General features: G+C 48.4%; 1 protein-coding gene across 1 annotated transcript in view; it reads right to left on the reverse strand.

Annotated features, from left to right (window-relative positions):
- Positions 1 to 12,778, reverse strand: part of SDK1 (sidekick cell adhesion molecule 1) — a 1,049,055-nt gene that overhangs the window by 80,426 nt on the left and 955,851 nt on the right. The window contains exons 31-32 of the mRNA XM_003795444.1: positions 8,249 to 8,352; positions 5,208 to 5,278 (exon numbers count right to left, since the gene is read on the reverse strand). Of these exons, the coding sequence (XP_003795492.1) occupies positions 5,208 to 5,278; positions 8,249 to 8,352 (175 nt within the window). The remainder of the gene's footprint in view (positions 1 to 5,207; positions 5,279 to 8,248; positions 8,353 to 12,778) is intronic.

The following is a 12,778-nucleotide window of genomic DNA, read 5'->3' on the forward strand; positions in this document are numbered from 1 at the left end:
GCTGCTGCTCCTCATTACCAGTGAGTGTTGTGAGAGCACACAGATGGAGCCCTTTGCTGAATGGGAGATGGCAGAGGCTTCCAAAACCCTGGGGCTTTTGACTTCCCCAGGCCCTGACAGGCAGAGATATGTGCCCAGAACAGCTGGGCACCCGGGAGCCTGCTCTCTTTGCTCAAGGCTCTGGTCTGTCAGATGGCCCACACAGTCCTGCTGAGCATCCCTAGACTCTGTCCTTTCTCTTCCATGCTAGCAGGACATGGGAGTGGCAGGGGTCTGAGCAGCACAGATGAGAAATCTCACACTTCCATTTCTGGGGTCTGGGCTGACTTGAGTTAGGAAGAAGAGGGAGTCGAGTAGGCAGATCAAAGGCTTGCAGCTGGGTCTCCATAAGTGCCAGCAACCTCACCCCAAAGGTCACCTTCAAAGCCTTACTCCCTGTCCCAGATTATACTCATGGCAGCTTCAGGCACACAGACTACAGCAGGAAGATCACAAAGGCCCCTGGCCAACTCTACAGACACACGCGAGACAGAGATAGGATTGTAGAGAGAGCAATTTACTTTTAGGAGAAGAGGAAAGCTGGGGATGCGGGTGACCGGATTCAATTTACCAAAAATGTCAAATAAGCAGGAAGTTAGGAGATTGGGAAAATAAAAATGTCCATGCTGGGGACCCAAGGTAGATCTGTAACTGGCAGCAAATGCACCATCCCCGACTTCATGTCCACACGTTCCGGGGCTGCACGTGGAGAGGAAGGGGTTGAGGATCACTAATTTTGGACTCACAGAAATTTCTAGCATTAGAGATATACAGAGAAGAGGCCAAGCCCCTTTGCTCCATAGTCACAAACTGGGGTCCACATTTGGCCAACAAGCTAGCTGCCATCTGCTTGCACCAGTAATCTCAGAGCATCTGAAGCGTCAAAATGTGGCCCTTCTCAGCAGGAGTCTTCTAGATCCAGGGAGGGGATCAGGTAACCATACAGCTCCGAGGGTGGCTTCTCTAATGGTCCCACTCCCTCTGCAAGCAGGCCCCATCTTCCTGATGGGCACTTTACTTACAAAGGCCCGGTCACTCAGCAGAGACTGCCTGCATGCTGTTCTGAATTAGGCTCACCACACTTTCTGTTCCTGGAATTTAGGTTGATCCTGTCTGTAACTTGTGAAGGAAGGGTCAGCCATCATAGAGGCCTTTGGAGGTGTTAGCAGGTCAGCTTCATGTAACATGTGGCGGGGGGAGAAAGGATGGGCTGAGATTAGGGTCTGATTCAAGGCCTGCTTCTGTTACCACCTTGCAGTGTGAGCTTGGGCTTGCTGTTCAGCCCAAGTCCATAATAGGTGAGAGTATGGCTAGTGGGTCTCCAGAGCAAAGGGACCCTAAACAAAAGGTTCCCTTTGTATCCCCAGACCTGCCTTCCAGTCCTCAGCCCTGATCACGCTGTGCCTAAAGCGTCTGACTCAGCACATGCTCCCAGAGTACAAAGATGTGTCTGGGTCCTGTTCATGTCTATGCATCCATAGCACCTATGATAGGTCTTAGACATGGCAGGTGCTCAACCAATGCTGTGGACGTGAGTTGGATTTGCTGGAGTCAAAGACAACCCCATCTATTCTTAATTTCATCCTGGATTGGCTGTGCACATGGGCAGTGCTTAAAGGGAACTAGGAACCCCTCCTCAAGGATGTCTGCCCTCTGCCTACTGCATATCAGAAATTCTACCAGCAGATTCTTTTGAGGGTCTTGCCTGCATTTCATTTTTTCAAGAACCTCCTGCTAAAATGCAGGATGATCTGGCAGGAGCACACCTGTGTTTTATCACCCACTGTAGCAGGCAGGAGGAGGGCCATGTGCTAGGAAAGATGTGGAGACAGTGGGGCTGAGTGGAGGGAAGAGACAGGATGGGAGGGCTCAGGACACATGTTAGCCACACTCCCTCCAGCTGCCTGTGCAGTCAGCCAGCGGCCTCTGCTTTTCCACCCAGTGCCCTCTGCAGACAAGGACCTAGGTCTTAGGGAACCTGAGGCCTCATGGCAAGTACAAGGCAGAGCTGGCCCTAAAGTTGAAATCTAACCTGACTGCCATGGTCTCCTAGGCAGCTGAGCTTCCAGTTCACATTCCAATGACTTCTGTTCCTGGAGAGTAGAACAGGGATTTCCTCTGGATTAAGTCTCAGTGGTTTAGCAGAGCAAAGGGGACCCCACATGTCTTCCCCTGAGACACACTACCTTTTTGCTTGGCTTACAATGCCCAGTGCCCAGCACTGTTCTCTTGGCCTTCTACCTGTGGAGGCCTGTCCATCTTCCCAATTTTCTCACTAATGGGTTACAGAGTTCATCGCCCAGGATGAAAGCTTTCTACATTTTACAGTCTCTCTCGCTCACCTCTGGGGCTCCACGGCTACCCAGAAGCTGGCTGTGGATGTCAAGGAAAAGGAGACAAACCCTCGAGATGCATTCTGAAGAGGCCCCTGTGTTTCTCCAGCCTTCACCCAGGCCGCTGAGGACCTTCTCTTAGGAAGGTGCCCATTGCAACACAGAGTCCACCTTCACTGAGAGCTTCATGCATGATGTAATCTATTACTTAGGACTTTTTCTTTGCTAAAAACCAGCCTCAAAACCCACTTAGAGAAATCTGCAGCCACACGAGGGGCAATGCTTTTGAGTGGCAGATCGTACAATCCACTGGAAGTTTCAGAACAGCCAGCTAAAATGTCATGATCAATTCAGAAACATTAATGTCTATCATGAGCTGTATTCAGTGTGAACACAATACTACCACTGTCTAAAATGTACGTTCTAATCTGTAGATTTCAAATAGAACTGGACCCCAGGAAAGACAAAGATTGTCCTACTAAGACAATCAAACCCGACAGATTGCCATGGGAGGGAGCATTTAAGTGGGTTTGCAGCCTTAAAATCATAGCCAGTGTTTGTATTTTTAAACAAATTATTAAAAACAGGAGGGGGGTTTACAGGTGAAACATTTCATTTGGAATGCAAATCTATATTTAAACCTAGTTTCTTTTTCTTTGTTCTGTTCCTTCTGATTTAGCAAATTACTCATAATTTTAATTATACTTCAATTGCCTGCCAGTTGCCAGGCATTTATGTCTACAATACATTGTACTGACCACCTCCTGCTCTGGCTTTCCCACAATTAGTTTGTTCTATTAGGCTCTGGAGGGAGACAGCTGATGGACACACAGGCCAGGTTCCTTTAGTGCGGCTCTTCCCAGAGCTGTCCAACAGCCCTGAGGGGGCACAGAGTCCTGTGCCAGTGAGAAGCAGGACCCTGGGGCTGACAGCAGGCGATTGTTCACAGCTCTTGTTTAGAGGAGGTGACGCGTCCCAATCCTGACAGTCGCTGCCTTTACAGAAAAGGAACTTACCTAGTTATTGGCAGGCCACTGCCATGTCTACAAAGAAAATGCTAATTTTCTGGTGGGATTCAATGCAGTACAAAGGACCAATCTTCTTTCAGTGGATTGTGTTAGTGGAGGGTGGGAAACAGAAGTGCTTGGGATCCTGGATTTCCATTTTGAATGTCTTCTACCTCCTCCCAAAGATGCTGGTGGAGGGGCTGAAGCCAGACTATGTAGATCTCATAGACAGAAAAACCAGCAACACCTAACACAACTTTATACTGCACTTATGGGAGCCAGAGGAGGAACCTGGAGCCAGAGAGGTGACAAACTGGGAGCCCTTTGTCAATTTGACAGTGACTTCCCAGAGGTGGAGAGGGGCCCAGGCTGAGTTCTCTTGGTTCCTGCTCCAACGCCTATATGCTGTGACCTAGACAGGGCCAAGTGCACGGCAGAAAATTTCCAGTTTCACCAGGAGACACTGGGGATGTCTTTTCATCATCTGAAAGATTTCCATTCTGCCCAGAGCAGTAGTCTCTAAACAATAGGAAGGAGGTGAAGTGGCCCATGATTCCTCTGTCAAGGCATGAAGGAGATCACATACCCTTAACAGAAGCCCAGTGTTACTCCTACCGCCATGGCTCCTGTAAGTGCAGTCCCAAGTTGGGTTAGGTCGATTGACAGGAAATTGCCACTTTCACCCCTTAAACATGGTCATATTTCACATGTATTAACATAACATGCACTGACACCCCCCAGTTCAAACAAAACTGGGGAGATCTAAGACTTCAGAGGTCAGCAGTCCCCAGCTAGACAGTCCAGAAAGCACCTCTGGGCACACAGACCATTCTCCTGATCCCCAGCCCCCAGACGCCACTCTCAGGCTGACCTTACCTTGCTATGGGTCTCTGAACACAGACCAGCATCCACTACCACCCACCCAGTCCCATGACATTCCTGTTTTATGGCCTCAAAGCCCTTGATCTGGCCTCAGGAATGTTCCTTGTTGACGAGGAGCTTCAAATGCTCTCAGTTGTGCCTCCTGCCCATTGGTCAGCTGTCCCTGCCCAGCTGTGTTCAACATCTGCCCCTCTGCTCGGGGACCAGGGCTGAGCCCCATAGATTTCCACCTCATTCATCAGCTGGGCTTTCCCCAGGGTCCTGCACCTCCTGGGCAGTTATTTTCCCTGTTAGTTTTTTCCTCAATGCACCTCATTGTTAGCAAACACTACCCAAGATTGGAAATACGGGAAAGAGGCAGCCATGTGTCCTTCAATGCCTTATTGGAGCACTGTTTAACAGGCCCACCAAGGGCCATGTGATTATCTCAGAGAATGTGACCTAGTTTGATTCACTGTTCACAGGAGATTGGACCCAGACTTTGAGAAAATGTATGTAATCCTGTAGATATTGATCTGGTTGTAAGTGATTTCTCTAGAAAAGATAACTCCAAAAGTTACAGTTTTACTCCCCTGTAGGACACTAACCAGTTGTGTGTGTACACAGGAGCCTTACTGAACATTCTTCTCAAATACCCATAAATATCTAGCTCCGCTAATGCTCTTTGAACCAGCCTCACCACCCTGCTGGGCCCTCCTTAATGAGCTGAGTATAAGTTCACTGTGTGTGTGCACTGCAGTCTGCTTGGTTTTCAACGTTTTGGAAATTATACTTTGATACCACTTTCCCTTCGGGTTTGCAAGCCCAATGAGAGTGTTTCCTTTGTTCTGCTCTCAAACATTTAACACAAGGCTCGGCTTGCAGTCCATGTCCAGCCAATGTGGCTGAAAGAGCAAGGGAAAGAGAACACATTTTACAAAACACATGTGATTCCCCTGATTCTTACCTGCCACTGGATCAGAACAGAGGAAGTGGTGTGTGGCGTGGCAGAGACAGAACCTGGAGGCTCTCCTGGAACTGAAACCCACACAAGAAGAAATCAAAGATTAGAATGGTTCTCTTAGTATCTAGCCACCCTCCGGGGCCAGTTCTCAGACCATGTGGGAAGCTAACAAGCCCAGTCTCCTTTCCTTCCTGAGGGAACCCCTTTCTCCTTGCCCTTTCTCAGAGCTTCCCATGGTGGCCCTTCAAAAGCTGTGCCCAGGAAAGAAGGGACCCAATTCTAACAGTGTCCCTGACAAACAGACCCAAACCAAGACATCCAAATGAGTTTTGCTCTCTCCACGGTGGGTTTTTCTGAGAGCCAGTCCTCCATAATGCCGCCCAGGCAGCTTCCTGCCTCCAGACCCTTCCTGAAGTTCTGGGATCTGGGGGGGAGGGCACATATCTTTTAAAAAATTTTACTACTACTACTACTACTTATTATTATTATTATTATTATGATACTTAGAGCAGAGCTACTTCTCCTGAATAGGGGAAATAATGAAGCCAGGTCACAATGTTCTTGGCTTGAAACACTAATGTGACTGTCATGGAAGGGGCTGATTTCTGGTGAGGCGGTAGCTGGAGGGGATAGCAAGGCTGAAGGGTAATTAGTCTGCCATGGTTCTGGGTGGCTGCAAAGGTTCTGCTGTTCTCTGGGGGACAAGGCTTGTTTGACCTCTCCTCATCATCATGCTTCACACTCTGACCAAACTGAAATCTTTCTCATTATCCATCCTGTCCAGGAGGTCTTCTCTGCCCCTTTCCCACACCCCTCTGTGTACTTTGGATTTGTGTGGTCCCATCCTGGGATATTGCATTGACCTCTCCATGTTGTCTCCCTGACTATAAGATCCCTGAGACCCAGCAGGAGCCTGGCACATTTTCTGCTTTATGTATGGTGACTGCACTGAATGAAGGTCTTCTCCCCATATCCCTACCTATGTGTCTGGCAGATACCCTCCACCCAACTCCCAAGATCCATCCCTGGGTCACCTGTTTTATGATTCTCCTCTGGACCTGCCAGGCCTCCCCCACCTCTAGTGGCAACTTTAGCAATGCCTGTATAAGTCGCATATCCCCTGCCCCGCTCTGCTTTAAGGACAGACCTCCCTCCATGTCATCTGAATCTCTTGCTTCTTAAGGGTGTATCCTCTCCTCAGCCTTCCTAGAGAAAGCTAGAGCAAAATTATAGGTCCTCTCAATAGCCTCAAATTGTGAGATTGTGCAGGGAAATAAAAATCACTATAATAAGGAAATATTTATCAGTAGCCATCACATACTCAGAGGACTCTACCCATCTGGCAGGGGTTCCTCAGCCCCAGGAGTCAGCCAGGGCCCCTCCGTCTCTAGCTGATAGTGGGAGACAATGCTGTACAGACACAGTGCAAAGGGCTGCGGAGAGAACTGCACATCTCAGAGAAGGAGAAGACAAGATAGGGCATCAAAGCACTGATTTGAATATCAAAGGATGAGAAAGGCCTGCAGGGGAGCTTGAAGAGGCCCTTGGATATTTTTTCAGAAAAGGCACACTTGGATCACACAGTTGGGGCAAAGAAGGCTGTTGTGTCTTGCTCTGGCACAATCTGTCAGAGATATTACAACAACAAAACCAGCATGTGTGTTTTTTTCTTCATCCTAAAAAATAGTGCTTAGCTTCAAATATTACCTCAATTGTGTTACATGCAAGATTTAAAGGAACTCCTGGGCACAGTTTTGGTTTTGTACTTTAGTTCTAATGAAACCTTTACCTGGCAGTTTGTGTCAAGTCGGCCCCTACTTTAATTGGGGATTAATTTGGAGGCTTTTCTAGCTACAAATGGCTTTGGCCTTCAGCACCTCTGGGGTTGCCTCATCTTTTGTTTTCCCCACACTGTGAGCTCAGGGCTGGTCCTGGCCCCCAGGACCTACAGTGCTCACTGGACCAGCCACAGGTACTTCTCCCCTGAACTCTGCTGGCTTCTTTCCTCCCTGGCTTCCCCCTGGGCCCTAATAAACTCCTGGGATTAGTGCTCATAAAATAGTCTGGGTGAGAAAACCTGAGTCACAAAAAAGCCATTCTCTGGCCTTTCCAGAGAGTATAGCTGGGGGCCTGTTAGAGGCTGGAGGCCCCTTCTTCTCAAGGGCCTCAAAGTTTGGCTCCACTGGGAGCAGTGGATTTGCAGCGAAACAGTTTCTGTGGACTGCTGAGAAACAGAGAATGGTCCCCCCCAATCCCTTTGCAGGTCCCTAAAGTCACATGAGGCCTGTGTCGGAGAAACTAAATTTCTAGGTCTTAAAAAGAGCAGAACTGAAGATGTGAGGTCATAGGGTCAGCCAGCTGGAAATTGGTTTATTTGAAAATTGCTCCACTGGTGCGTTAAATAGAAAAGACAGTGCTTTGGGGAAGGTTTGGGAATTATTATAAAGTGCTTCAGGGTGAACTAAGTGCTCTGGTTTCTGGCCCAGGACCTGAGCAGCAGCATCTCTTATACCTCCTCCATCCTTCTCCATCCTACCAGTCCACAGGCACCGCTGGACATGTCTGCTAGGGTTGTCGCACAGACTCACTGTGGGCTGGGGTCACAAAATTACAATAAATCTTCAGGCCCAACATTTCCAAGGTAGATCAGAGTGGGTGAAAGCACCTGGAGCTTTGAGGAAATCGTTCCTCCATCACTCACTCACCTGCATTATTGTCAAACAGTGGCTTGTGAACAAGAAAAACTGGGAAAACCTCTTAAAAACTGTTACCTGCTGACATTTATTTTTAACTACCCTATCAATTATTCAATTTCTGGGATGCTAATGGATAGTAGGGGCTTTGGAAGCTAATCAAAGAAATTTCCAATCCATTTGGAAGCTTCTGAAACCTTGATTTACAACCACAGGGTGTACAAGTCTGAGCAGCTTATGACGAATGGGATTTTTCTGCTCACCACCACTCCCCGGGGATCCCTCTAGGAGCCAGTGTCCTGGTACCAGAGGCAGCAGCCAGGAAGGCACTCAGAGCCCCAGCATGCTCACCGTCCTGCAGCGTGGTCACTGCCTCTGTCTCTGAGCTGAAGTCGCTGTCTCCAATGTCATTGGTAGCTTTCAGGCGCAGCTTGTAGGAGGTGAAGGGCCTCAGCCTGAAATGTGGAAGAGACTGTGACTGCAGGGTCCCTGCATCCTTCTCTGCTCTCAGGCACTCCTAGTGAAGCTGTGGGAGGAAGGGCAAATCTCCCTGCCCTGACAGCTCTGGGTGCCCATGAGCAACAAGGAAGCTGTTCTCAGGTCAGGACCAGATCCCTTCCCGGCTGCAATAAGCAGGGCCTCTAAGGCAGCGCTTCTTAACCTGTGGGTGGCGACCCACAGGAACTGTATTAAAGGGCTGCAGCATTAGGAAGGTTGAGAACCACTGCTCTAAGGCGACCTTGAATCTGTTTGGGGAATAGACCCTGCACACCTGGGACAGTCATAATGCCCAGGATGAGATGGATTTCACAGAGGGAGGTGAGTGTACAACTTCCTGGCTAGGAGAGGGAGAGTTTGCCTAGAGCTCGCCAGGGAGGCACCAGCCCTTCCTGCAACTGGAGACATTATGGCGCAGCAGATCACTGCTCTCCCAGGAACTCAGGGAATTCCTCAGAAGGAGCTAATTAGATCCTAATGCACTTCCTTGTTCATCTCTAAGTCAGTGGTTCTCAACCTTCCTAATGCCGCAACGCTTTAGTACAGTTCCTATGGGTCATGATCCACAGGATCTATGTGTTCCTGCTCTAAGTGTTCCTGGTAGAGGTCTGCTCAGACCAGACCCAGCTTCTTGCCCCACCTGCAGCCCTGCCATTCACAGAGCCAGACATTGTGACAAGCACTCGGCAAGCATTTCCCCATCAACCTGCACAAGCTCTGAGAGGTAAGACTCATTACCATTCCCCTTTCAAGGATGAGAAAACAGAGGCCCAGTTAGACTAATTCACATGCTACTGCCAGTGGACTGATAAATGCAGGATTGGAATAGGGGGTTGTCTTAAAGCAATGTTCACATGTCACTTCATGTAAGACCACATCTGTGTCTATTGCCACATGAAAAAATGGCTTCAGCCCTTTGATGAAGATTTTAGGGGCACTAGTGGCCCTTGAAGCACTGCTTAGTATTAGTACTTCTATCCATCCATCCACCTTTCCTTCCTTCCATCCATCTCCTCATCAATCCACTCTGTACAGACTGGGCTCAAATGTCAAGCCCCACACCACACCCAACACTAAGATTACAACCAAACTCTTCTGTGCAGACTGTGCTGGTGTGCTCATGGAGCCCTTACCAGTCAGAAACCTGATTTGCAGGTTCAAAGGCCCACCCTTGTTTGGGATCCTGCTGGTGGAGCTTCTTGAATATCCTTCCCATAGCTCCAGAATGAGCAGGTGAGGAAGCCACGTTATTTCTCTTCCTCTCATAGCAGCAGCTCTGTATCAGGCCATAGTGCCACATGCTCTCAGTATCCCAGGCTAGAAAGCTTGGAGTGATTCAGCACTCACTGACCCCTGTCTCCCAAGTCCAAGTTATCTCAAAAGTTTCCTCCACTACATCTAAGCTGAAGTGCTCATTACCTAAGACCAATCCTCCCTCCTCCCTGCCAGTCCAATCTGAAAACTACTTGCTTCCAAACTCAGCACCGTGGAACCCCCAAGACTCTCTGCAGCCCCAAGGAACCCTCGGTGAGTCCAGAGCCCCACACCACCGGCTTCTACTAACAGGAGTGCCATTTCTACCTAGTTTATGCATTCAGTTCTGGGTAACACTTGTTTTAAGGAAGATTCTGCTTTTTAGAAAATTGACAGTCATTTTTAGAAATCACAGTCAGAAAACTTTTCCTCTACCCCTACTTCTATATCACTCTCCTACTAGAGACCAGATTGCAATGTTTCTCTACCAGGTAACACCTCGTGGCATGCTTTTCCTCTATAGCCCTCCCAAACCTGGTTTTACTTTGCTGTGTCCCAAGCCCTGCTTGCAGGCACATGTCTTAGCCACTGTATACACAGCTTCACACTAGAGAGGGGCAGTGACAGGGGCAGCCTAGCCTTGGTGCCAGCTTTAATGGAGATACTAACCATTGAGAATGATCTTTGCCATGGGACGCTGGGAAATAGACTTTGCCAAGTCAAAACAAACAAACCAACAACTTCCTACCTGCACCTAGCTTCCTACAAGTCATTTTATGCAGGCTGGGGATAAGCATATGCTTTTTCTCCTGTGGCCACCCCTCCCTGCCTGCTGAGCCACTCGCAAGTGCAGGGCCTGCTGCTGCTTCATGCAGTGGCAGCAGCAAAATGGCAGGTTAGGAGCCTGGACGCTGCACCCAAACTGCCTCACTCCTAGTCTGCTGTGGGCTTCTGACTTTGCTTCAGTTTCTTTGTCTGGGCTGATACAACGCCAGTGTCATTAAGTTGATATGAGAATTAAATTCAGGTGGGGGCACTTAGTAGAGGGTCTGGCATGCAGCAGCACTCACTGAGTATCTGCTGTTCTCATCCTATAGCAATCTACTTAGCTGCAGTAAGTGCCCAACCTGTCGCCTATCCTCTCTACCTCTTCATTTCTGTCATCTTCTTTGTCACAATCAGTAGTTGACTAGCTCCTTGATGACTATCTTCTTCACAAGACTCAAAGTCCACAAGGACAGGGCTGAGTCAGTCTCGCTGCATGTCCTTGTGCCAAGAGCAGCACCTGACACCCAGGAGGTGCTCAGTCACTGCGTTCTGAAGGAAGGAATAAAATGCTAGTCCTTGAGCATTTTCTTGAGGTTTTCAGGAGAGCTGAGTGAGCAGATGTATGTAAAGGCAGTCTAGTGTCTGGCACATAGTAGGTGCTCCCGAGACAGCTACTGTCATTATGTTGACCACCGTACAGTTTAGTACTTCACAGCTCCATGATTTGAGGTCGGGGCCACACTGCAAACTCCTAGAAGATGCTTTCTCACTACGGTCTTTCCACACTGGGCACATGGTAGTGTGCAGTAAGCGCATTGAGGTGGCTGCGCAAATGAGCCCCCTCTGAGACAAATGGGGGGAAGCAAGGAGACCAGAGCAGAATTCCCAGCATTAGTCTTGTGCTCTACCAGCTCATCTCATTCACCAAGGATTGATGGACTGTCTCTGGGCTGATCCTTAGGCTCTAACTCTCTTGGTTAGAAGCCATGCCAGCACCCTAGAGACGGGAAGCAGTGCAGGGGAGTAAGGGCCACGCAAAGGTTCCCCTCTCTCATGTGTGCTCCCTGGCTCAGCTTGCTCATCCTGTGCCACGGTCTCCTCTACATGCCCATACCAGCTTACCTCTTCTCCTTGGTCTCCTTTGCACACCCATCCCAGCCTACCTCTTCTCCTCTGGACACGGTCCACCTCTGCGCCTCCTCCCCACTATCACTCCTGCGATGCTCCCTCCCAAAGCAGAGCAGGGCTGCAGAGACTACTTGGTCAGGGAATTACACAATCTCCGAATACACTCCTGCAACCTTCTAATGCCCTTGTTCACTCTTCTAGGCCTACTCAAGCCTCTGATGTGGAGATGGCCAAGAATTCAATTGCCATTACCACCCTGGGCAGGTTAGGTTCCCTGAGTCTCACCTTATTCATCTATGGAAATAGAGAAAACACTTGTTTGAGGGCCAGGTGAAAATTAAGTTATATTATCCATCCTCATGGAGTCTAACAGATCCTAGCACACAGTAGGTGATTCATAAATGTCACTTTCCCTTTCCTTCTCCCAAAGCTCACCCTGTGCCCCAGGCCCTGGTATTCTCTCACCCCTGCACACACTTCCTACACCTCAGCTTCTAAACTCCCACCCTCTAACTCAGAAACTGAAAAGATTCAGGTATATTTCTGAGATAACACTTGTTCTCTAAACTCTCACTTCTAACCATCCAAAATTCAGGAAATAAATATATTTGGATAACACAAGACCCTCAATTACCCAAACCTACCATCAAAACCCTCATCGCCCCAAATCAGGAACCAAGTATATTGAAAAAGCAAGTTTATACATATACTGTTCCAGTGTGTTAACCACACACACAAACTTCACTTCCACACCAAAGTGTCCTGGGGTTGGGGGAGGGGAGCTCACAGCTGACAGTTCAATCAATGTTCCTTCCTCCGAGCTAAGTGCAGTGGTATGAATAGAAGGAGTTCCACACACGAACATCAGTTATAATATAAAATCTATGAGTTCTAAGCATTTTAAAAGCTATCCACTGATGCCTTTATTTATCTTAAAGACACCGAAAATAGTTATTAAGAATTCATGTTGACATTACAAAGAACAAAGAATATCAAACTCATGCCTAATATCCTTGGCTAAGTTTTCACCTGATTTTTAAGTAGCAGTATTTTTAAAGATTACATGGGAGAATAAGAAAAGAAACAACCCAGTGGAACTAAGGCTAGAATGTCAACTTTCAATGACTGCTTCTAGTTTTACATGGCAAGTCCTCTGGGCCTTATGTTTCCTGTGTGGATCCATCACACCTATGACAGTGGGAGAGCCCAGAGCAGAGCAGCACCCACCATTGC

The sequence above is a fragment of the Otolemur garnettii genome, unplaced genomic scaffold, assembly GCF_000181295.1.
Source record: "Otolemur garnettii isolate 467f Iridium unplaced genomic scaffold, OtoGar3 scaffold00092, whole genome shotgun sequence".
NCBI classification, from domain to species: Eukaryota; Metazoa; Chordata; class Mammalia; order Primates; family Galagidae; genus Otolemur; species Otolemur garnettii.